This window comes from Dromaius novaehollandiae, chromosome 20 (assembly GCF_036370855.1).
Source record: "Dromaius novaehollandiae isolate bDroNov1 chromosome 20, bDroNov1.hap1, whole genome shotgun sequence".
Taxonomy (NCBI): domain Eukaryota; kingdom Metazoa; phylum Chordata; class Aves; order Casuariiformes; family Dromaiidae; genus Dromaius; species Dromaius novaehollandiae.
Window position 1 is genome coordinate 2,242,111 of NC_088117.1, and position 25,018 is coordinate 2,267,128.

General features: G+C 52.5%; 1 protein-coding gene across 4 annotated transcripts; it reads right to left on the reverse strand.

Annotated features, from left to right (window-relative positions):
* Positions 1-304: 304 nt before the first annotated feature.
* LOC112986757 (ectonucleoside triphosphate diphosphohydrolase 8) lies at positions 305-21,591 on the reverse strand. 4 transcript variants are annotated; one of them, XM_064523565.1, is made up of 10 exons: positions 21,470-21,591; positions 10,029-10,165; positions 8,668-8,785; positions 7,379-7,529; positions 6,112-6,271; positions 4,911-5,144; positions 3,550-3,822; positions 2,716-2,826; positions 1,869-2,006; positions 305-1,516 (listed from the first exon to the last, which is right to left on the reverse strand). In XM_064523565.1, exons 2-10 carry the CDS (start codon positions 10,149-10,151, stop codon positions 1,334-1,336), a joined length of 1,491 nt encoding a protein of 496 aa, XP_064379635.1. In that variant the 5' UTR covers positions 10,152-10,165; positions 21,470-21,591; the 3' UTR covers positions 305-1,333. The 4 variants fall into 4 exon arrangements, with proteins under 4 accessions (XP_064379635.1, XP_025961980.2, XP_064379636.1 ...); XM_026106195.2 differs by lacking the exon at positions 21,470-21,591 and adding an exon at positions 10,607-10,864; XM_064523567.1 differs by having other exon boundaries at positions 1,354-1,512.
* Between the last annotated feature and the right edge of the window lie 3,427 nt (positions 21,592-25,018).

The following is a 25,018-nucleotide window of genomic DNA, read 5'->3' on the forward strand; positions in this document are numbered from 1 at the left end:
GACTGGCTTGCTCAGACCTCACACCAGTGTCTCTGTGCAGTGCTGTGCTGTACCCACAGACACCTTTTCCCTTCCAGGGCACCATCAGTAATACAGCATTTTTCTCTCAAATATCTGTTTCCCATAGCACTGAGCAATGTTGAAGGAGGGCTGGATTTTGCAGAGCAGCTACCCATGTCCAAGGCACTTGTTCTGTCCCCCTCTCCTCAGGTCCCCACCATCATTACCAGCCCTTACCTGGGACAAACAAGCATTAAAATCCTTTTGATTCAGAAGCAAAATAACACGATTTTCTCTCTTTGGTGCCTTTTTAATGTTTATTTGGATAATAGAAAAGCTGAGAGATGCCTTCCTTTCTGCAGAGACAGCAAAGGTCAGCCCCTTGCTGCCAGGAGGTGAACATGCTCCTGACAAATAACTGGATGAATCACCCACAGGGCAGCTAATGAATGAGCAGAAGCAAAAGCAAAGGCAAGAAAGCAGTCACAGACAGCAACCCCCCTCCCCCCCCCCCAGAATCTGGTTCAGGCCTGTGCCCAGCACCAGAGCAGGCCTTGTAGCCTACTGGAGTCTCAGCCTGGCACCCACAGTGCACAGACCTTCTGCTGGTGGGTCACAGTCTGGTCTTCAGGAAGACACCCAAGAACAGAAATCCCTTTATCACGTAAGAGAATGAAGATGAGATAGACACCCTGGGAAGACATGGACCCTCCTTCTGAGTCTAGATACTCAATTTGACTTTTATCTCCAAAGCCATCAGCTGAGCTCATATGATACACATTTAGGAGAGCCAGCCTGGGTACTCCAGAGCCTGGCATGCCCCCAGGCTGGCAGACTTGGCAGGGAGCTTCCTGGCTCTTGAGGACCATGATTAGACCTGACATTGCACCAAGCACCCTGCCAGCAGGTGCATGTAGCTGTGCACCAACAGCCTAACACTTGGGGAGCTCTTCCACAGCCAGGTTGGCTTTCCAGAGTCCCAAGCTGCAGCCTGCAGGATAAAGGCCAAATATGTAACAGGCGTAGGTGAGTAAGAAGGCAGATAGGCACTGGCTGGGATTTCTGCAGGGCATAGGCTGATCCTAGCAGTCCTCAGTGGGAATGGAGCTCCTTTGGAAATGTCATGTGATGCCCAGCTCCATTTTTTGGGCACAGTCCCATGGGAGGCCAGTCTTTGTTTCTTCATTACTGTAGAGGTTAATATGCTCAACGTCATTGACCCAAGCTCGAGGAATGGGCTGTCAGTCCTGCTGGCCAATGCTTGGGGGACCCTGGCTAAGTCAGCCCCCAGCCCCGATGCACTCCTACCAGGCTCTGAGATGCAGCCCAGCTCCTACAGCCATAAGTGCATGAGCAGGGCAACAAGACCCAAGGCAAGAGTGAGCGCAATGAGGGCGACGGCTGCAGACCACAGGGAGGGATCATGTCCCTTCACCCACTCCAGAGCCTCCGCTGGGATCATGTTGGTGAGGTTCAGCATGTAGCCCAGGGTCCAGCCGATATCCGTCCTCCCTGCCTGCCCAAGGAGAGAGGGGATACTGAGGGCAGCTCCAGCACAGAGCTCCCACTGGTAGCACTGGTGCCACTGTGTGCCAGGCTGGGCACAGGCACAGCGCACATCTCAAAGCAGGATGTCTCCATCAGCCTGGCCACATGACTGGGCTGCACAGCTGGATGTTAGCTGGGCACGGTGCTGCTGGACAGCGGTGACTGAGTGCATTGCCATGCTGGGATGTGAAGCCGGCAGGACTTTTCTGACCAGTGCTGCTCAAGGCTTTGATAAAAATGCCTGCACCCAATGTAGGCAGCTGGCTCTTTTTTCCCAGCACTGCCTCTATTCCTGCCTGCAGGCTGAGTTTGCTGCTTACCTTCATCTGGAAGATGATGTTGTTCCAGCTGGTCTCATTGAACTTGTAGCCATCAAGGAGGAGTGTGAGAATGTAGTTGGCGCTGGCGCAATAGCTACGCAGTCGCTCAGACTTTTCTTCAGGGTAGCTAGAAGACAGCTGGGGATATGTGTGAGAAGGAAGGGAAGTTATTTCCAGAGCATAGCAATGAGCTGACAGCAGGCAATTTCCGTGCAGAGGCAATGCTCTGAAGACTACTGCATGAAGGGTGATGGCTCTGTAATCCCCATCATCCAGAGAAAGACACTTGCTTCTGGACTAGGCAGGTATTTTGGACCTGTCCAGACAAGGCAACTTCTCCCAGGAGGATTTACTAACCATTTCCACAGGAAAATAGAAACATTTTGGAGCTCCTCCTGCCCCAGATTCTCCCATCTCAGCCTTCCTGTGCAAGGGGCTTCTGCTCTCTGCCCCATGATGGTCCTAACATGTCTCTGGATTGTATCCATCCCCGTCTGACTCCCCTCCAGAGTGGTGCCAGCAGCCAGCTCCTCTCTCACCCTTCTCCAGGGCTCCATCCCCAGATCGAGCTCCTGTGACAAGGGAGTGACTGTTGTCTTCACCTGCCCTGGCTGCTGCTTTCTCTATGTTGCTCATGCACACAATGAACAAGGAGGGACCCCAAGGGTTGGTGCAAGATGGCCATGGCTCCCTCACAGGGCTCAGGGATGGCTCTGATGTGTAGGGCACCGCTCAGGAACCAGGGAGCCTTGCCCTGGGGCATCTGCACTCTTCTTCCCCTGCCCCAGGACTCCTTCACTTGTGAAGCTTCCCCATAGCCTCCCATGACCCATCATGGGAAACATACGTCTTCCCAGCTTCTTGAGCAGAAATTCTGGATGGCCTCCCTGACAGTGGCCAGAGGCTGCCCGTTGGTCAGGTTGAGGAATTTGAAGGTATAGTAAAAGGCTGAGAAGGCCTGAAAGGCAAGAAGTAGAAATGGCATTGAGTAACAGTGGGGAAAAAAGTGCCCTCGGGCAGCTGCTCTGGTCTCCCTTGAGTCAGGGCTGTCAGCAGGGGCAGCTTCCACCAGGTTTGTCCCACCCTTGCATAATCCCAGTGCATTATTGCCCATGTCACAGCAAAAATGATCAGCTGAAAAGCATACATGTCTACTGGCCACAGCAGTGTGTGGAGCACAGGCAAGACCTAGTCTGTAGGCTTCTGGCTGTGCTGGATTTTGACTCAAAACTTGGTTTTCAAGTAAGCATCTCTTATTGAAATAATTCCTTTTGGAGTGCTGGCTGGAAAACCAGACAGCAGAAATTCCTGGTGTGCCCCGGGAGAATGGTAATTTGAGTGCTTTGCACCCCCATTCTGCCATGGGAAGGTGACATTGCCATGAGATGCCCAGGATGGGCCACGTGGCCCAGCATGCAGGGAGACCACAGCCCCAAGAGAGATGCACTTTGCAAACAGCATTTACTCCTGAGAGGAAACACCTCTGTGTCTGACAGCAGCACCCTGTCACCAGGGGAAACACACCATGCAGACTGCCGCAAGCAACCCTTACTTTGCCCCTTGACCACAGCTCTGCAAAGGCCTGGAAAGGGACCTCTTACTAGGATACAAAAGGTCCCCCTGAACAGGACAGCGGTTTCTAAAGACAACAAGAGAAGTGAAAGGATAGGATTTGCCTTACAAAGAACTGCCCGCTGACAGGGGGCTGGTAGACACCATTGAAGGTGCAGTCCTGGCTCTGGCTGCACGCAGAGAAGTTGAACAGCTTCCTGATGGCAGCCAGGCACCCGCTGGCATTTCCTCTGCCCTCCAGGGTCACGTTTCCGTCAGCAAGAGATAGGTGTGAGTCATTATGGCTTGTGCAGGGGCTGGTGTGGAAGGAAGACAACGAGATGGTTTCATTGTAGTTTTTCGGGTAGCAAGGGTGTTCAACTCGTGTGCTGGAGGATGACTCCTGGGAATAGGAAAATCCTCTGATTTGCAGGCTGCAGCCTTGTCCAAATCCTCATGGCGGATATGTCCCATAGCCGGGATATGTTGGGATTCACCCAGGGCTTCCCTCCCATGGCCATAGGTGTAGTCATCTCCCACCTCCTTATCAGGGAATGCTCCTCATCTATTTAATCCTGGTGTGCCCCGGGTCTCTTTGTCTGTCTGCAGTCCTAACCTGAGCTTAACACTAACTCACATTTCACCTTGTCTAATTCCAACCTCTTCCCACTCTTCATCACCCTCCTCTGCCACTGAGGCAGATAGATTTCAGGGATCTAGCAAGTCTCTCCCCACACTAGCAGGATTGTGGTCTGGGACAGATGAAGCCTTCTCCACCCCATTTCTAGCTCTGTCTCTAGTTACAGCCCTCTAATGTGTCTTATTGGCTGTGCAGCAGAAGCAAACCCTTCTGAGTCTCCTGGCTGCTCCCTTTGACAAGGTTCAACTCCATGAAAATGCCATTCCCCTCTGATCTTCCAAAAAATTGCCCAAGAAAAGTCTCTGGTTCTCTTTTCTCAGATCCCTACAGTCACAGAATAGTTGAGGTTTGAAGGGACCTGTAGGGATCTCTATGCCACCCCTCAGCCTAAAGCATGACCAGGTTGCACAAGGTCTTGCCCAGTCAAGTTTTGACTGTCTCCAAGGATGGAAACTCCACAGCCTTTCTGGGCCCTATTCTGATATTTAACCGCCATTATTCCGAAAAAGTTTTTCCCTCTGTCTGGCCAGAATCTCTCATTTTCCAGCTTGTGCCAGTTGCCTCTTGCCCTGCCACTTTGCACCTCTGAAAAGAGTCTGATCTGTCTTTTCTGTACCCTCCCATGAGGTAGCTGCAGACAGCAGTAAGAGCTCCCCTGAGCCTTCTCTTCTGATGACTTTGCATGCTCCTCCCCAGGTCTGCTTACCCACACGCCAGGGAGTCTCTACTAGCTCTCGGACCCTGCTGAAACCTCTCTGAAAGAGCATTATCTGTTCTTATTTCACTCTTTAAAAATGTTGTGATTGGTAGCATGACAGTAGAATCTGATTACCACCCGGTTTCCCTCTCACCACGATTAATTCTTTTGCCAGGCGCTTCAGCACCTCGTTCTGTCCATAGCAGAGGTAGCTGTGTGTGTAGATGTTGTAGTTATACCCATAAAGTGTGAACTTGGAGGTTTCATTCCACTTTATAACTGAACCTTGGGGGATAAAGCTGATTTGAGTGGATGCTCCTCCAAGATCCAGCGCCCCGAAAATGTCGGTCACTTCTGGATGGACCCACGTGTGTTCTTTGGGGGAGTACTGCCAAGACAAGATAGGAGAGGAAGAGGAGTAGGAGACAGCCATAATTACTCTGCCCAAGCAAAATTCTCCTCCCATATAAGTCAGCTGAGTTTTGTTGCTAAATGCATTGGGGAAGGGTCTCAGCTGGCTCATTCTGTACCTGAGGTCCCACTGCCCTCTGCACAAACCCACTCTGGGCATTTGCCAGAGCCATAAAATCCAGAGATGGAACCAGCCGATGGTCAATATTTTCCAGCGTGAGGAGAGTGACAGGAAACAGGTTTGGCTTAAGCTTCTTTCAGAGTGCAACTTCAGATGAAAACTGGGACCCCCAAAGTGTCATACGGGAGACAGGCCTTCCCAGGGCAGCAAGGCAAAGTCCTAAGGGGTAAACTGTAACCATCTCGCTGCAAGGCCAACCTTGCTGTCTGTTTAACCTATTGGGAAGGCAGCGCTCCCTTGTCAAGCACAGCAACCTCTGCACCCTTTCCAGGACACTAGCTGGCTCACAGTTTGTCCGTGCAAGGACAGGAGCAGGAAAAGGCACAGTCCACACGTTTGACTTGGTTTCGTAATTCTGAGGGGGCCAGAACACGAGTGGTGAGTGAAGTAAGACACCTGGTGCAGAACTAGATTGGATCTCAGCCAAACAGAATCAAGTGGAAGGGATGTCCTTCAGGGCTGTGCTTGGCTTTTCCAGCCCTGGCCAATGTTAGCATGGGGCTTTCTTCCCTGTGTCCACATGGTATGGAGATGTGCCCTTAGCTTTTAACAGTGACACCCTCATTCCTGGTTTCTCCCTTCTCTTTCACTGTAGAAAAGTCAGAGAATAACTGGCTGCTTCTCCTAGATCATTCCTGAATGGCAATGACCCAGACCTTTTCTTCTGAGCTAGGTTAAATTAAGAAGCTAAGAAAGATCAAAAAAAAAAAAAAAAAAAAACCCATGTTAGCAAAGAAGGGTGGGTATTTCACCCTTCTCCTACCTTAGTGAAGGAATCCAGTAGGTAGTTGATGGTGATCCAGCCATAAGCTCCCTCCTCTTCCCCTGTGATGATTCGAGCCCCCTGGAAATCCATAGGATACTCTTGCATGGTCTTGGAAATTTCAGCCAGGACTTGGTCTGCAGCTAAGCTGTTCTGTTCCCTAAGAAGGATCCAAATCATCCAATGAAATCATTACTACAGAGAAAACACAAGGAAACACTTTGCCTTCTCCCAGTTTCACAGACTCCAGCTTTTGGTAATGAGCAGTTTGTGTGAAATGACGTTTCCTGCTATCTAGGTTGTAGAAGCTGCTCATGCAGCTTCTGTTGTATAAATCCCAGCCATCCTTCTGCCTAGACATGGGATCACAAATTGAGGAGCAATATCGATCTCCTCCCTCCATGGCAGCCTGATTCCAGTTGCATGGTGGTTTGCCAGGCCACCCTTCCCTACCTATCTTCATAGCATTCAAGACCAGAGGAGACCTTTACTGACCAGCTCATCTGGTATGTTACATAGCACAGGCCATTGAACTGATTGTACCATCAAAGCCAGGGCTGGTAGCTGAACTACAGTGGGTCTTTTAGGAAGATGTCAGTCTGGTTTCAGACTTCTGAGCAGGGGAAAGGTTTCTTGGGGCTGCTGGTGTTTGCTCTCTCTCTCTCTGAAGAGAGTAAGCGTCAGGCTATGATTCGGTTCCCTTCCCAGGGAAGTGGTCAGATTATCGGTGCACAGAAATTATGTTAGAAAACTGAAGCCATAAAACCAAGATCCATGAAATTAACACTGACATTTGAAAGAGCTAATATGAGCTAGTGAAAAGTAAGATCAGGTTACACAATACCCCTTTGCTTTGTACCTCTAATCCACTCCCCTGTCAGCACCCAACCATGTTTGCGGAAGGTACATTCACTGGTGGGAACAACTCCCTTATGTTTAAGGAATAATGAAGAGCAAACAAAGAGCATTGAGAAGTACTTCATGCTTGGAAATGAGCTACGCAGCATCCTTCTGCGTTGTGGGGTCCCAAGAATGCCAATGTATGTCTCTGGGCAGCCTCTCAGCCCCCAGGACCAGCAGCTCAGGACAGCTCAGCCACCCGCATGTCCCCATTGTGCTGGCTTCCTCCCATTCCTGAGTTGCTTGCTCAGGGTAGCATGAGAGTTAGGAGCTCCTGGCCCCGTGCAGGATGCTGCATTAGCCAAGCTGCTGACAGCTGATTGCAGCTCGGCCACCTCGCCTTCACCCCAGTGCCCCACAGAAGTACCTCAGTAGCCTCATGCCTGCTGTTGCTCCGAGATAAGTTGGTACCTCCCTCTGTTTCGCAGGAGGAATGACCTTCAGAGCTTTGTCCAGGCACTCTCTTAGGGACTCACCAGCTTTCGAGGGATCACTGGCATAGCTTGATATGCCTTGCCCTGGAAGAGAGTCAGGCTGGAACAGGCTGATGGGAATGGCTGGAGACAGGGATGCAGAAGCAAGTGGACATGGGGGTAGTAAGGCTGGTCATCTCTTAGCAAGTGAGGGTCCTTTGCCAGGTCACCTGGGCCCGTGAGACCTGGCTCACCCAGCTCTTCCCTTATGTTCCTTTCCTACAGCATCCCCCTGTCTCCCATGTTTTCAGCAGGGCTCTGCAGCGTCTGGCCCCATGTGCCACATGCTGCCTGCTGGCTTGCATCCATCCACTGGCAGGCTGCCTCTGTGCTCCAGGCTGAGGATCTGAGATGCTTTACACTGTGCTTGGGGCCTGGGCTCTGAACTGCCTAGAGTGCCGCTTGGGTCATGTTTCATCAACGGGATAGTGCAGGCTCGGGCTTCTTGCAACCAGACAGCAAAAGCCAGAGTGCAAATTTGCAAAGTCCCTTCCCTGTCCCACCATAAAATCTGACTGTGTGTGACACGCAGTGCAGGTTTCAGTCCCATACTGTGACTTTGAGGCCTGGCTCCGTGCTCCAGTGCCTCTTTGGATGACAATACAGAAGCCAAGCTTGTGACCAAGAGCACCAAGGCAAAACAGAGCCCAAGGAGTTGTTTCCACTTGTTCTTAGAGGCAGAAACAGCCCTGGCTGAAAGCAGAGATAATGGGACATGTCACCTCCAAGCAGTGAATGAACCAAGGCACCAAAAGGAAGGGGCAAGAGCTAGCGATATTCTCACCCAATGGTTCACTCATGTGTTCTTCAGCTACACTTTGTCCCCAGCTCTGTGAATGAGATGTTTCCCTCTCAGGACAGTGGCTTTTGCTGTTAGGGGTAGTCCCAGGTGTAGGAGTGAAAGTTCACAAGAACACCAAGGCACTTCAGTCCCATCAAGCATTTGGGCACTAGCTGATGCTGAGGGCCCATGACTGTGAGTGAAGCTGCTGGGGAGTTAGGGACCACACTGACTGTAGCCAGGCCCTCCTCACCATGCTGTCCGTGATAACCTGGGAGTGGGAAGCCGCTTGGCCAAGCAATACCCCAGCTTTGTCAGGCCAAGGAAAGGGAGGCCAGGTCATCCCATCTGCCATACAGCCACAGAGGACAGCATCAAGCCCACGGCAGGGGGGATACTGACCCTCGACATCACAGGACAAGGTCTGGCTGACCACACCAGTGTTGTTCTCTTTGTCCGAGTCCCACTCGTAGATGAACATAGAGGTGTGGGACGAGCCTGCGTCGAACACTATCCCGTACTGGAAGGAAAAATGAAGACATCATGGCTGGCAGGAAGAGCAGCAGGGACGGTGGGACTGGAGCCCAGCCCTGCCATGACCCTAGTCAGGTTGTTCAAGCTGAGATGCCATAGCATGCCCCAAAGAGCAGCACTCTTAATCCATAGATCCTCTTTAAGTTATGGCAATCTACACCATGGCAGAGCAGAGCAGTGATAGGAAAGTCCCTTCTATGTATGGCCTCAGCATGGGCATTTCTCATGGCAATTGAGCAACTTTCTCATTCCCTCTGCTGAGGTATATGCAATGATGCCAACTCACACAAGCACTTTCTTGGTGGTTTATAAAGCTCTTTTATTATCTCTATTGGTTAAATATTTTTTGTGTCCACACTGGCTCTACCTCAGGGCCAGCAGCACCCCGATCTCCTGAGCTCTCTGCTCCCCCTATCATTGCAGCCACCTTGGGCAGAGAATGGCAGGGTGACACCAGCCCTGGTCCATGAGGATCTGGCTGTGTGCCTTTTCCTTGGGAAACCCTCCCTCTCACTCTGAGATCTCACTGACCCTCTTCCAGTTTGGATGAAGGGGGATGCCAAGCCATGGGGGAGGGATGGGGAGGAGCGGTGATGTTTGTTCTGCAATCTGGGCAGGCAGGACGAGGCTATTGGGAGCTGTCAGGGACAAAGGTCATGTAGGGGTGTATTGACGTGCGGTGCTGTGTGCTGGGATGCAGACTCAGCAGGGCAGGGCTTTGCTGTTGCAGCCCTACCCACCTGCCTCAGGTAATTTCCTTTGAAACTCACTGAGTGCACAGCACTGTGGCTAGCTTTCAGAGGAGGCTCCTATCTGCTGCCCCCACAATGCCTGGCAAGAGAGACTCTGACCCTGGCTGAGTCATTGGTTGCCATCAATTCACAGGGCTCTCCCTGTAGTGATTTTTTCTTACTGCTTTTGCTATTTTAACACTGTGCATGAGCCATGATACTGCTGTGCTAGCCACTCCACAGGCACAGCAGGGCGATGCAGTCTAAGATGAAGGGCAAGGAGTCAGCCAGAGGTGTTATTCAGCCTGGCACATGGTGACCCCAGCTCCTAGGTGCCTGTGCCTTGTTTCTTCTGCCTGCATTTTGGGATGGGTAGAGAAGATCCACATACCTACTGCAAGACAGTTCCTACTGAGCCCCACTCACTCATAACCCCTAAGATGAGCTGTGGTCTCAGAGCACCTGTCCCAGATAACTGGTCTCGGCAGTGGTGCTCACCTTGACTGTGGGCGGCAGAGTAACATCTTTAGTCTTCACCAGGCTGAGAACAAGGGCAATGATTGAGAGCATGGCCAGCGCCCCCAGAGCAGCAGGGATGAGGTGCTGCTTGTTAGTGAACATCGTGGGAAAGGAGCCTGCAAACGTAAACACAGAAGGAGAAAAGTGTTTGGACATGGCCAGCTGGGAAGAGTGTTGATCAGTTAAAGCTGCAAGGATGCCGTTCCCAAAAGCTCTCTCCAAGTTGACGTTTTCCTTAAGGAAGCTGCGTGTATCTCAGAGGTCCGGGTGGATATTCAGCTCTTCCTTTGAGAAGAGCTGTGTTAGGATAAAACAGGGGGACTGGAGAGAAAGAGCGGCCGGTCGCCCAGGAGCCTGACGCAGCCATGACGAGAACACAACAGGTCCCCAGCTCTTGCTCAGCTCACTGCTAGCTTGAAGGCTCAGGTCAAGGAAGCGCAGAAGGAACACTGTGTCAAACAGGGGAGTTTGTGGGAAATTGTAGCAAAACTCAACACAAGATACTGTGGAAAAGGAAGGTGATTTCATTTTACAATAGGTAAGTAAGATCATCTCACCTCCTCTCGCTCTCAGGCCCACGCACTCCCCAGCACGTAGACATGTGCACCCAGGGGTGAAGCCAGGATCGCTTGCGCGTGGGAGGGAGAATTGGGGAAGCCAGCTCACTAGTCCTCACTGCCGCTCCGGGTTTCCTGACCGGCAGCAACAGTCCAAGTTCTGACGTAGGCAAAACTCTAGAATTTCATAGTTCTCTTGTTTACCTTATCTGAGTATTTACTGCTCCAGCCTTGTTTTGCATCTTCCCGACACCTTAACTTAGGCCGGTTTGTTCCTCTTCCTCATTTGAATGGAATCACAAATATGATGTTCTGCAGCGATTAGTACACACCTTTCCTTTTAACCCTTGCTTCCCTGTTCCTTTGGTGCTTTCACACACATACACATACACACACACATTTCTGTCCTTTCTTCACTCTTACCAATCTTAATATTTCTATTACAAATCTCTCACCTCTTTAAGAGGTACATGGGTACATCTTTAAGAGGTGAGAGTAACATTTGCAGTATCCAATGCCCTGAAAACACACAAAGAGCAGCAGGTATCTTGACATAAAGTTTTATTAAAATGAGAAGGAAAATCACATTGGAATAGCAGGGGTGACCTTGCAAAGGGGATTCGCACAAAGCTTGCTGAGCCAGGGGAGACATAAGTTACTCTCCTGCCAAGAAGGCAAGGATATCTTCATGTGGACAGAAACATGGCCTGGCACTTAGCACCTGGGACTCCGGTCATCCCTTCCCCATGTACGACCCACCTTCAAGGTGTTCCTGGGCCTGGTGTAGCTGGAGTCCCTGCAGCCATGGGCACCTGGAAACAGTGGTGAGCTGGGAGGGAGTGGGGAAGAGCTGCTGATCCTGCGGCCCCTCAGCAGAGCCAGTCAGGACCCGCTGCCTCCGTCCCTTGGCACACATCCAAAACTCATCTCTGAGCTGGTCCTGGCCTCAGCATGTTGCATTGGCAGCTGCTGAGCCCCAGCTCACCCTGCACCCAGCTGTCTTGGCTTGGAGCTGGGAAGGACTCATGGATATAGGGGACCTGCTCCTTCCAGGTGAGGCAGCAGAGCTGTTTCTCACTGATTCTGCTCACAGATAAGAGGCTGCCAGTGTTACCATAAGGCTGAGCACATTGGAAAGACCCAGTTTCCAGCTGCTTTGTCTCAGCTGAGTCAAAGACAGAGGTGTCAGAAGGGAAATGCACCCCAAGGAACCCACACTGTGTGGTGTAACCTTCCAGAGCACCTTGCCCTGCTGCTGGAGGTGGCCAGGCAGGGACAGTGGTAAGTCCCACCCTGTGCACTGAAACGGAAGTACCCGCTGGTGGAGATGGGGGCTGAGCAGTCCCCTGGAGACTCGCAGTCTCAGGATAGGTATGTCTGCAGTTGAGACTAAACAGGGCCAGGCCCATGCCAGCTGAACAGGTCCAAACTCCACACCAGTCACTCTTTCCATGACAGTCCCCTTCACACTGACATGTGCTGCTGCTGAAGCAACAGCCTGGAACTCAAACAGCTGCTACCACTCCTGCATTGCCACCTCCACCCACCGAAAAACCTTTGGATTCACCTGCTTCACTAGATGGAGTGAGAAAATGTTTGCTGCCTTCTGAAGTCTGGAAACCCCCAGCACAGTGGCTGGGACAGGGCCTTGCTGAGTTAAGGTGACTTGTCCTTGTGTAGGACATGGGGGCACTGACCACCCCTGACTCCTTCCCGGACACACATGTGGCCGTGCTGCAGCCAGACAGCTCGCTGCCTGGGGAGCTGCCACGCACAGGCAGCCACCCCCACCAAACTGTCTAGCTCCTGCCTCTGAGCCTGGGCTGAATATCTGGTAAGTTTGTTTCTCTGGATTCTTCCTTAATGAATATTAAGTTCCAGAGGTTACCTGATAATATCTTAATTGCATCCTGCATCATAAGGACAGGTAATGATTTTCCAGCTGGGAGGGAGCTATGGTTTCCCTTTCCTCAGCTCACGTCTCAGGTGGATGGCTGAACACTGGGCAACAGGCCTGCCTCAGGGATGCGACCTCTGTCTCTGTTCTCAGGAATCTGGATCTCTTTACCAGGCTCAGCCCTTTGGCAAACCTGCTCTGGCAACCCCAGCTCTGCCACCAGGAAAGGCCCTTTTCCACATGAGCACAAGGGCAGGGGATGGACGGACCTTGCTGGGTCTAAGCTGACCTGACAGTGAATGGCCGCAGTGCATGGCAGGGTCCCAGCCCCTGGGCTGCCTAAAGCAAGGGCCAGGTGAGAGTACCCCGAGTCTGCAACCAGCCTGTGAGCTCAGATTTCACTCTGTGCAGGTGAGGGCATGGGAAGGAAGGGCACAGCCTAGCGCTTGTCCCAGTAGGGAACTGGGATGCAGCTGGGGTCACATATGAAATGCAGAATTTGGCAATGCTCTGAGGTCTGCCAGCCCCACTGCAGCCTCTGAGAGTGGAGAACCCCTCATGAATGTGGTGAGTGGGACAGCACACTCAGGCAAGCCAGGATATATGCCATCTTACAGGGACATATGTCTGTCAATGGTCCCAGCACAGGCATCCAGCCCCAGGTCCCTCGAGGAACTGGGTTCACTCTGAGGGGACCTTAGAGCAGCCATGGTTGCTCTGGAGCTTCAGGAGCACTTGTCCACCCATCTTCCATGGATCTTGTCCTAGAAGGCCGGCAGGACCAAACTCAGCCGTGCTTCTGAGATGGGCACAGCCCAGGTGGCTCGCAGATGAAGGCAAGGTGGTGAGAGCAAGCCAAGGACAACACCGAGCGGAGCATGGGCAGCTGCTCCTGACAGTGCTTTAGTCATCATAAAGGCAGTGTTTGTGATGCACCATTTCTTCTTAACATGGGCAGATGTGTCTGTTCCCTGCACAGCAGCCCTGTGCCTTTCGCTCATCACACAGCTCAGCCATACAGTTGAGTGGGGCTGGGATACAACTCCCACACGCCAGAGCCCTTCATCTGCCTTCCTGGGCCTCAAATGTGTGCCTTCCTCTTCAGAGGAAATGCAGATGCGCGAAAGCAGGAGAACCAGTTTCACCAGCACTTTCCCTGAGCAAAGAGCCAGCCTGGGAGCTGAAGGCCTGGCAGGGTCTTGGGCAGAGCTTCAGGATGGGGCTGTGCCAAGGGGAGGGCACACAGCACCACAGCTATCTGGGTGGATGAATGGTTTGAGGAAGCCCTCGGATGGGGGTGTGTGGGGGGAATCTTCCATCTGCTGTAGCTATTCTTTTGTCCTGCCCTGCTACAGGACAAGGTCAGTCCTGTTGGATCTAGCTAGCCCCTCCGTGAAACCCAGTGGGAGTTGCAGGGCTCCAAGCTACCCTGCATACAAGATCAGGAATCTCTATTTTCCTAGCACCCTCTTTCCTGATGTCTGCAAGTACCCACAGGCCCCATGGACCGTGCTGGCAAACAAGGACTCACAGAGGGATAGAAGCCAGGACAGAGGTCTTGCTGGGAGAGATAATACTATCTTAAATAGACTAATTAAAAGTCTGATTAAAGATACTACCTCTTTCTGTTATGCTAGATATTCCTGAGCCAGGTCACAGGTAATGGCTTGATAATTTTGTTGACAAAATCCTTCTTGCAGAAACTTTAGGGCTGGGTAGTTGCCACAGAAGAATAACACGGAGAGGAGGCACTGTAAGCCATGAACAAAAGTGCTCTGAGTGGGCTAAGTGAAAGGCTTGCTGGAGACCATCTTCCCAAACCTGCTCACTTCATGTTCCCAGCATGCGGCATTGCACACAGCCCCTATTGCACATGTGCCTCCTCCCTTTGTGGGCTTGCTTTGTCCCTGCCTGTAGGCAAGTACCCACAGAAGCCACTTGATAAGCTATTTACTTAAATACCTTAACTTTTACCTCCTCTTGCAGAAAAGGCTGAGCACCAGGCCCCTTCGTGTTCCACCTTTGCACTGCAGGATGGAGAACGCTATCTCCTCACTTACTATCTGTGTTTTCCCCGTGTACAGCACCCTGCGCTCTCTTGCAGGGGCGACACTGCTCCAGCTTGGCTCTGGTAAAGTGACAATACCCCATCTCCATGCTGCATTCAGTCAGGCCCTGGATTTCACCAGTAATCCCATCCAAAGGCATGTTTGTCTGTTAAAATGTGGCTGGGTCTCGGAGTGATCCCGGCACCCAAGCACAGAGTATCGCTGGGCCTGGAAGGGTCGAAGGGTGTCTGGCTTGCAGGAATTAACGCCCTCTCACGTGGCTTCCCTCGGATCTTCCTGTCCAAGTTTTGGGCAGACCCAGCCTTGTTTGCCTTCAGGGATGTGTTCGGATGAGAGCTAAATATGCGATGTGCTCATAATTGGAAAACCAGTCTAAAGGTGCCATTTTTCTGACTGCTGGTTGACAAATCTGCTAATGAAAAGCACGGCTAGAGTACATACACACACCTATTTGATGTATTTAACGTATATGTCTTTGTTCTCAGCACTCCAAATGGCTCTCTGAGGCCCAGAAGGGGGTTGCCAAGCTGGTGCAGTCACTTCACGGTTCAAAGCACAGCCATTACTGTCAGTCATCAAAATGGCTGGTGTTTGTGAGATGAAATCACCTCAACTGCTAATGTCTTTCCTTGGCCTTCCTAAAAGAAAGCGCTCTGACTCAAGGTGGAAGGGGAGTCTCTCATTTCCCCACCATTTTTGCACCATGAGGTCGCTCCAGCTCTTTCCGGGCCATGGGGTGGTGGAGGCCAGGCAGTGGCTCAATGCTGGCTCCCCATGGGTCAATGCAAGCTGTGCCACTTGCTCCTTCCTCTCTTTCCCCTTTCAGCAAGCAGGAGCACCCCTGAGGCTCACTGTGGCTCCCACCCGGCAGGGAGCCGGTAGAAGCTCCTCTCCCTGCACCACTGTCTTTGCAGTAGCCTGATTCTTTTAAGATTGATGGAGCTTGAGACATTTAAAGCTGCATGAGTCTGGAGCTGGCTGCTAGTGCCTGCCACAGAGTTGGGACACCCTGTGCCTTTCCCCTTCTTTGCAAACAGCAACAAAGTCCTTGGTGGAGGAGAATATCCTGTGCAGCAGTTCAGGTTTGCCCCAGACCACCTGAACTGGGTTTTGCAGAAGCCCAGCATGCTGGGCAGGCTGTGCTGGACATTTTGGTGATCTGTTCAAAGACTCAGGTGGATGGTCACATTTTTGGGTCCCTCTGGTGTCCCATTCACCCCACATTCCTGCTTGCAGACCTCACAGAGCAATGACATGTCTGCTCCACAGTAGGAGCTCTGAGTCTTCAACGCAGACCCACCCAGTTATTCGCTGAGTGGCTTCAGGCCACCTTGTGCACCAGCTGGAGGTCTAGCCTCCACCGCGCTCCATCACTACTGCTGTTCAGGCCGTCTGCCCCACTCCGAGCGTGGCAGCAGAGGCAGCAGCGTGATACACGAGGATCCAAATTCCCTTGCTGGGCCAGCGCTCATTCAGAGCCCTCAGACTGGAGGGCAACAAAAGTCCTGCTCACTGCGTTTCCCTCCCGAAAGCCCACTGGCCATTACTTTTTCTCTCTCGACCCAAGCCCTTGAATTATCCAACACTAATTAGGATGGGACCATCCTAACACAGAGGTCTCCTTGCAGGAGTGAACTGCAAGCTAATGTGAGCTGGTGATTGTAAACAGCTGTACACAAGTGCAGTTACATGGTTCCCACCTCACCAGGGCCTCAACAAACATTACTGGTAACTGCTCTTGAGTGCTGTGCCTGTGTTGTGCTCTGGGGATGTACATACTGCTGGAGCATTTAACTCCAATCCACAGCATCATTAGCTGCCATTCCTGGTGATTAACAATCTCAGAAATTGGGCAAGAGATACTCAATCTGCTGGATGGAGAAATACTGTCCAAGGTAAGTATTTTCCTGAAAAGAAACTACTGCTAAAGTTAAGGAGAGGACAGAAGGGGTGCTTTTCTGCTGCTAGCAGGTTGTTGGCTCTAATAGCCGTTAAATCTCCTCTGACCTCAAACTGTGGTTGGTCTCATGGGAAATTTGTCAGTTCCTCTGCCATGTCCCCCTTCCTTTAAACACCATCTCCCAGCTAAAACACTCCAGTCTCTGCAAGGCCCTGAGCCTGGGCTGCCGCTCGTGCGCTGGCAGGTTGCTCTGGGGTTGCCTCTGGCTGAGAACTCTCACCACCAGAGATCATTTCCTTCCTGTTGCTAGATGGGGCTTAGCACAACAACACCTGGATCCTAATGAGATCTCCGAGATTAAAGATATTAGTAAAAAGTGCAAGAAGATTCCTCAGTCTCTTCCCCATTCTCCATTCCACTTTTCACTGCTTCCTCATCTCTACCTGGCCCAGGAAACCTTGTTTACATGCTCTGTGGCATCTGTATGGGAGGATCAGGCTGCAGCTGAAGCACCACTGCCCGGACACTTAGGCAACACAGCCATCTCGGTGGCAGCGTGGTTGGTCCGGCCTCTCAAGGCAGGCTGTCTGCTGATGTCTCTCTGCTGGGGGAGTGGGATCCGCTGTGCAATGCGGCAGCAGGGCAGCCGTGGGGTGTGAGCCTGTTGAGCTGAAGCTGTGTGGGCAGGAGACAGCCCTGGCGGTCAGCGCTGCAGGATGGTAGTGCCCAGGCAGGCTGGGATGGAGGGATGTGGCACGGGAAAGCTCTGGGAGGTTGAAATTGTTTGTTGCTCACTCATCAGCCACGTTGCCTGTAGGTGAGAGGAGCTATGGTTCAGTGTGTCTTGTGCCCATCCAGAAGAGCCCCGGGCATGGGTTATCCTCTGGCCCTCAGTATCTGGAAGCTTTTGTCTTTCTGAGACTGTGGAGCACAGGGAAACAAGGCTGAAGTACACTTAGGGCAGGATTCTCCCTTGCACTGCTGTCACAAGTGCGTGGGAACGGCACTGGGAAGGAGCACTGAGGTGAGCTGTCCTGGAGGTATTTGATTTCCTCCAACGCAATCAATAGGGCTGTAGGGAAACAAGCCAGAGGTGAAATGATATCTCTGATGGAGGCATCCCTCAACAAATGCCAGGAGTCCATGGACTGGATCTATCTGCTCTGGAGATGGCATCTAGGATGGACAAGGTGGGGAAGGGAGGCTGTGGGAGCCAGTCAGGGGAAGCTAGGAAGGTAAAGCACTGCAATTAAGGGCTTCTTTCTGAGCAACAGTTGGTTTTGCTTTAATTTTCTTTTGCTGGCACTTGTGAAAATGAATGGTTGAAAACAATAAAGCAGCTGGGCCTACTGCCAGGATTACTAATGCTCTGCAAACAGCATCACAAAAGGCCAAAGAGCTAAAAACTTGGAGAGCTGCTGGGGGAGATGCTTTAGCAAGGACGTCCCACCCGCAGACCCAAATCTCTAGGAAACAAAGAGCTGAGAGAGCCCCAGGTATCAGCTGCCAGCCTGCTGCATTGTGCAACTGTGAGTCCAGGGTGTCCAGGACACACCTCAGACCTGCTGCACAGACTTGGCACCATCACTGGAGCCCGACCAGGAGAAACACCCAGTGTTTTCAGTCCCTCATGAGCACCGGTGTCTTCCTCCCTCCACTTCTGAGTCCTGGGAAACAGCAGAGCCTTGTTTTCTGTCTCTCCCTGTACCCCTAGCACTGCTGTGGTGAGTACCATGGGGATGACCGCCTTTGTAAGACAGAGGGTTTCCAAAGAGCAATCCCAGCCTCTGCGCAGATTTCTGGGGCAACCTAGGACAAATCCACCTTTCTCTGCATCCATCCTCTGTTAGAAGGACGTGCTTATGGCAGGGGATGTGCAGTTACGTAATATGGTTGTGCTCCTCCTCTCACCCTGCACCATAGCGAGCGTTCGTGACAGCCTTGAGGACCAACTAAAATTAGGCCTTTTTCTCCCCTAGGCACTGAGCAAACACAGGCAAGGGGCCAGCCCAGGCTTTCAGGAGCTTTTTGATGGAAGTAGCAGTTTCTGAAACCTGCTCAGAGCTGAGGAGTGCCCAGGGCAAGAAGGGAAGCCAGCCAGGGCAGAGATATGGGAAAGCCAGACTCAGCACAAGTTGGAAGGCTCTAGAGAAGTCCAGTGGGTGGGGAGATGTTTGGTGGTTCTCCTCTGACTCCCTGACACAGCACCTGAGCACGTGCAGGAAGAGGCCTTTGACCTGCACACTGCAGGGTTGTTGGAAAGCAAGTTCAGGCCCTAATGTGAAATGAGTGACAGCTGCCAATCATGACAGCAGCAAAAGCCAACACTCCTAAATCTGAAACGGGACTGTGCCTGGATCTGTCTCAAGAGCCATTTGGAGGCACCCAATATTTTAGCAGGTTTTTAGTCTCCTTTTAAGAATTTGAGGTAGGAACAGGCTGACCAACTGCCTATCTTCATCCCCTGGCCCCTTGATCCCTTCCACACAGACTTTTGGGTGGTCAGCAACTGCTCCTTGCTTAGGGCTTGCAGGACTTGGCTTTACTTTTTGTGCAGCTCCAAAACTCCATGCGTGACAGAAATGCTGTAGAGACAGGGCCAGTCTCCAGGTCCCACGATCTCGGCTCTCAAGGCATGGCTGTAGCACCAATGCTGTTGTTTGGTCTGGACACCCTGCACTTCCTAGCACGGGCTGGGCTGTGCCCTGTGAATGGGACCTCCTCAGCCATGCTCTTTTTCTTGTGCTCCCGCACTGTCCTTCTCTCGAACACAGCGGAGGGAAGTGTGGCTGCTGTTCTCACAGCCTTGCACTCACGTGGGGGCTTCTGCTCCCACCATGACTTGCACCAGCCCTGGGCAAGCCAGGACACTGCTGTAACCACTACACCAGAGTCCTTCCAGAGACATAAGGGCCTGTTCCTGACTGGGGGCCATTCACCACAACGCAACACAAGCTAAAGCCACTGCTGCACTGAACAGATCTTGCAGTCCCCAGGCTCTGCCCATGTCAAGATGACAGGGGAGATGGAGCCCCTAAGATCATCTATTCCCGGCTATCTCCTTTAGGAGACCTCATGCCCCTGTGGTAGCTCAGGTTGTGCTGGACCTTGACCCTCCTTGTGTGTGAAGCATAGCTGAGCCACCCCAGGGCTGGGCTCTGCTCCACCGTTGCAGCATGGGCATGACTGCACCAGCGTGGTCTGCCTCCATCCTGTACAGTCCTCCCGGCAGGTGTTGCACACTTGTCCCACTCCCCGCAAGCCTTTATGCCACAGCCCTGTGTGTGCAACACGTTCCCTGGGTTTCACGACAGGAAAATGTGGCTCTGGCAGGCCGTGATGAGGTGGAAGGTTTTTCCCAACCCCCTCACAGCAGCCGTGTGCACGGGGGCTCTGAGAGCGTGCGTGCGGACTTCAAGAAGCGGTGAGCACCTGCTGGCATGGACACCAGGGCCTGCTCTCGAGCCATTCGGTGGCACTAAGCCCTTCTGCCCCAGCTCTGCCTCTGCCTGTTGCCCACCCTAGACATGACAAGTGGGGACAGTGGCTGTGTGGCATATTCTAGGCTGTCACAGCTTTGGCAGTAAAACACAGACTCCATCATCCCCAAATTCGAATCTCTGTTTAAGAGCTGCTCCTGCTGCAGCAGCAGCCTCAAGGCAGTGGGACACATGGAGATGGGTGACCGCGAGGGCTTCAGAGGGGCCAGTACTGTCCCTCTGGTCACGGCGATGATGGTTTGATATCTCCAATTCTCTGGACAGGGCTGGGAGAAGGCTGGGCTGTGCAGAGGCTCTTTCCCCACTGCCCCACCAAGGGGGTCCGGAGAGGCACAGATCTCTGGCACCCACACGGGTGTGGGGCATGCAGTGGGGGGAAGCACCATCGAGCCATGCAGCTCCCCTCATCATGTCGCCAGGTGCAAAGCTATGGGCTGGAACCGAGCTGGGGCACTTCCCTAAGGTACATACACTCCTAGCTAAGCCGCTGCAGTCTGGTTTGGGCAAAGCCCAGCTGGCAGCAATACCTGACTTGCCTGGGCACAGCAACAAAAATAAACCCAGAGGCTAGATTTTTATCTTTGGCAGAGCGTATTCCTGCGTATAAGAGTCTGTCAGCCCAGGGCTTGAGGAGCCTTCCTCCCCACGCCAGGGACAGCCAGGGACCTCGCAGCTCGTACTGAGCAGGGGCCGTTACCTTCTGGTGCCCAGGGACATGGTGTCAGCCACCACAAGCGACATGAGACCCCGTGGCAGCCTGTGGAGAAGGCAGGGTGAGGCAGGTGGCACAGAGCATGTGGGGCTAGTGCAGACCCCCAGCCTAGGGGCACAGCCCCTGGCCCCACGACAGGCTGGAGATGCAGTGGGAAGGGGGTGCCCAGCTCCCCAACCCACTCGTTTGCCCTGACCATCAGAGGTGACAGTCCCAGGACACTCCTGACCTAGCTTCGTGACACTCAGCTTTAGCCCTAAAAAACACTTTACTTCCCCGCTGTGCTGCCAGAAGCCTGCACATGAGGAGAATAAACACGTAGGCTTTTCCTCACCTACCTGGGTAAATCCTACTCCAGCTTCACAGCCCTTTGCCCACGTTATTTACACAGGGCTCTGCCCTGGGACCTTTGATGGCTATCCAGAAGGTTTTCACTGGAGCGGATGTTCACAGAAAGAAGCAGCTTTTGTGGCCGGCCCACGTCTCCCCGGCTGCAGGCAAGATGGCTGGGATGGCATGTTGCTGGGGCAGAAGGGACCCAAAGGCCCCGAGAAGTTTTGTGGGGGGACTTGATTCCCCTGGGCACAGAGGGAGAAGTGACTCCTTTGCACAAGGAACGAGTCCTGAGAGAGGGACAGGACTGGGTCCACACTGCAAGGCAAACCTTGCTGCCCCCAGCCACGCGCTCAGCCCTCGCACCCCTGTCTAGCTCGGCACCGCACGTGCCACAGTTCAGGAACATGCCGCCCTCTTGTCCCCCGGACACACCTGGGAGCTTGCCTTACCTTGGACAAGCGGAGCTGGGAAACGCTGGCTCCTGGCTGTCCCCAAAGATAGCCACAAATTGCCGGAGTTGCTGCCGGAAAGCTCGGCAGGCAGCAGCGCGGAGACGAACGCAGGTGGATGTGGCATTGACCCCCTGTCCCAGTGAGCCGTGGCAATGAGCCAGCGCTGGGCACCACACCCCTGTGACACGGCTGTTTGTAAGGCTGGGTCTCAGCTCCTGCCCTGACAGTCCCCGGCAAGCCAAGCCATGGCTCAGCATCAGGGAACTGCTCCTGTTCCTCTGGAAAGCACTGCACCTACGCTGAAAGATGAGTGAGTGGATTTGGGGGGTGAGGAAGTTGTCCCATCTTTGATTTAATCAGTTTGGTGCCTGGGGAGCTTTGGGAGAGTCTAAAAGCAGTCCCCAAAGCAGCTCTACCAGTGCCATCTCCTGAGTCAGAGGCTTTGCTGCTCTTCCTGCTCCCTGCTGTTCATCTCAACCTTCACCTACCATGTCCTCCCTCCTCTGCTGCTCCAATTCTTCATGCCCTTCAGCAGACACTGGCAATCCCACCAAATCATCCCAGCCTTGCTTCCCCACAACCCCCTATTGCAGACAGGCCTCACTCCCCTGGCTCTCTCCCTCCCCAGGCCCACACAAGCGACTCTGTGGCTGGTGTGATGCAATATCTGCGGCTTGTGCACTCAGACTGACTTGTCACATCACGGGCACAGCCACGGCATGGGGACACCAACAGCGGGAATGAAGTCATGGTGGCCTGTGGGGGAAGAGGGTAAGGAGTAGCCAGCTGCCCTCCTTCCGAATGATGTGTCCTTGGTTTGCTTTAGCTAGACCCACGTGAGCAAGGCGCTGGCTCCCAGGAGACAGACTGGACGAGTGCTTGGGGACATTACGGCAGCATCCGGATCATCCTGAAGCCTTAAAAACAGCATAACAAGGTGAGGCAGGAGCTGAGGAGCTTCTGTGAGGCCTAGTGCTTGGTCTCAGCGCCACCTAAGGGTGCACAGGACCGAAAAGATGGGTGCTCCTATGCTGTGTTTCTCCCCCAGACGCAGCCAGCCCAGGACAGGCCATTTGGAGTCACTGGGCCGGGGCTGGAGCTAGATGTGACCTGAACCGAGGCCAATGCGGAGCCAAGTCACACCACACATCAGGCACTAAGCCCCAGTTCAGCCAAATTTGGACTAAGTCTTTCTGTGTCAGCCCCGGGATCCTCCTGGACCAGACCACTTCCCGTCACAACCTGGATGAACCAGAATCAGTGTGAAAGGACAATCATATCACCTGTGGGAAATTTCCTCCCAATGCCCATTAGCTTTCTAGGGAGAAAAGAAAGGCAATCACTTGTTTCATGATCATCAGAGCATCCCACAGGGCTGGGGACAATCAGCCCCATGGACGTTCTGGCCCCGCCTCAGATCTGTGCAAAGTGACTCTGAGATACTCGTGCTCACAGCATCACTGCCGATGTCACACCAGGCTGGCTCAGTCCAGGGAGGTTGTCCCTGGCCATGCCCTCAAACACCATCCCCCTGCCTAGAAGCTCTCAGGCTCGTCCGATTTCTGAAGACAAGGTCTAAGCCATCATGGTGGCCTCTCCACCTGTCCACTGTTGCTCAGCTAATGATGGCTGGATGTGCTGGGTAGCCCCAACTAAACTCAGTGAGACTCAGCAGGGTGGGGATCTCAGCAGGCATCTTGGCTGTGGCAGGGTCTCAGCGACAGCCAGCTGCACACGCACAGGGCTAGGTAGCCCCAGGGTGCCGCCTCCCTTGGGATGCGGGGGAAGGTAAGAGACCGTAAGAAGACCTGGCTGGGATGGAAGAGCAGCAAACCTGCCTCTCCCACTGGCCAGGGGTACTTTCTCATGATGGTCTTTTGGGCGCAGCTGCTCCCTGATGGGCTCCAAAGCCCACCTTCCTAGGGCTCAGATTCGCCCTGCTCTGCCTGGCCATGCAGCTCTACTCAGCACCAGGTTTGTCAGCACGTTTCTTTATTAGCACAGCAGACAGCAAGAGTAGCATCACTGTGTTGTTAAATGGCAGGAGCTGGGGGCTTCAAAGCTTGCTGACGCCTGGGGAAGTGCCAGGTGTGCTAGGGGGTCTGTGGTCTGACTTGCAGGTCAGAGTCTCCTTTGCACGGCATGTGGAACAAGAAAATTTTTGCGCAGAAAGGAACTTGGAGGAAAAGTTAGTGATAAAGAACCCCTTCCCAAGGGGCTGCTCTTGACTTGGAGCTGGAGCAGGAGGTCCTATTCTTAGTCTTTGTGAGAAGATCTAGGCACACAGCCTAAGAAGTAGTGTAGCCCAGGAAAGGAAATAGCAGCAAAGAGCATAACTTAAAACAATTTGTCATCATAATCCAGTAATCCTATACATTCTTTTGCATTTCTGCTGCAGCAGCCATTGAAGATAATCTGATGGATGTTGAATCTAGGCAAAGACTTGAAAATATTGTGCTGAAAACATGAAAAGCCACTTACCTGCTATAGCAACAATTACTCACTTCAGATAGATGCTTTCTAGACTCCAGAAGAGCCTAGTGCTTCTGAGCCACAGAAGAAAGAGCCACCTTCCTATTCCATGTGACTGATTATTTTGTTCTCCAAATACTGTCCACAAGAGACAAACTCTCCAGGGAAGCTTTCCAAAGGAAAGATAGCTTTCCTTCACATTTGTTTATTCTTGCACTTAAACATTCTTTTGACTCAAAAGCGAATCGGTTCATTTCCCAACGTTAGCTCTGAGCAGACAGCAAGCAAACTGATAGGTTCAGAAAAAAAATGACTAGAGTAGCTCTAAACAAGTCATTCTGAGAGCAGCAGAGCTAACGTAGCTTGGTTCCCTACATCCCTTGTTCCCTGTAAGCTAAAGCAACACCAAGATAGGTGGAAAAAATGACAAAAAATGTGGTGTTGCATTACTAAAAAAAGACACCCTGAAAAAATACGGTGTTGTATTATTGCCACCGAAGTGTCAGTAAGTTTAGTGTGTGAGTGATGAGGAGATAGTCCTGGACTGCCACCCTGGCTGTCTGCCAGCAGACCTGCAGAGTCCATCCAGGGGCTGCATGAGGATGCGCAGAGTGGGAAATTTCAAATTCAGCAGCAAGGAGATATGGCACAAACCGAACACACCGCGCTGCCAGGGACTGCAGGCTGTGTCTGCACAACACAACAAACCAGTTAAAAAGCACACAAGAGAGGTGCCTGTCTCAGATCGGGTGGTAACCACCAGATGAGGGAAGGGGATTACCTGTAGGGATAAATACAGTATTACAAAACTTGGATAGTAGAAGGAACTGATTCAGTATATATAAAGGAGTGGTTAGTATGAGTTTTGGCTGCTGTTTTGGCACAGTACAGGGGTCATGAGGCAGTTTGTAACAAAGCTCTTTTTCCCAGCACTATCGGATTTTTTTTTTTCAGAAAAACACCAGACCTCTCACTGTGGAGAGCTTTTTCAACAGACAACCTGTTAAGGGAATATCCAGTGAGATCTGCTCTGAACTCGCAGCCACAAGTTTATAAAATCAGTACACGGGAAAA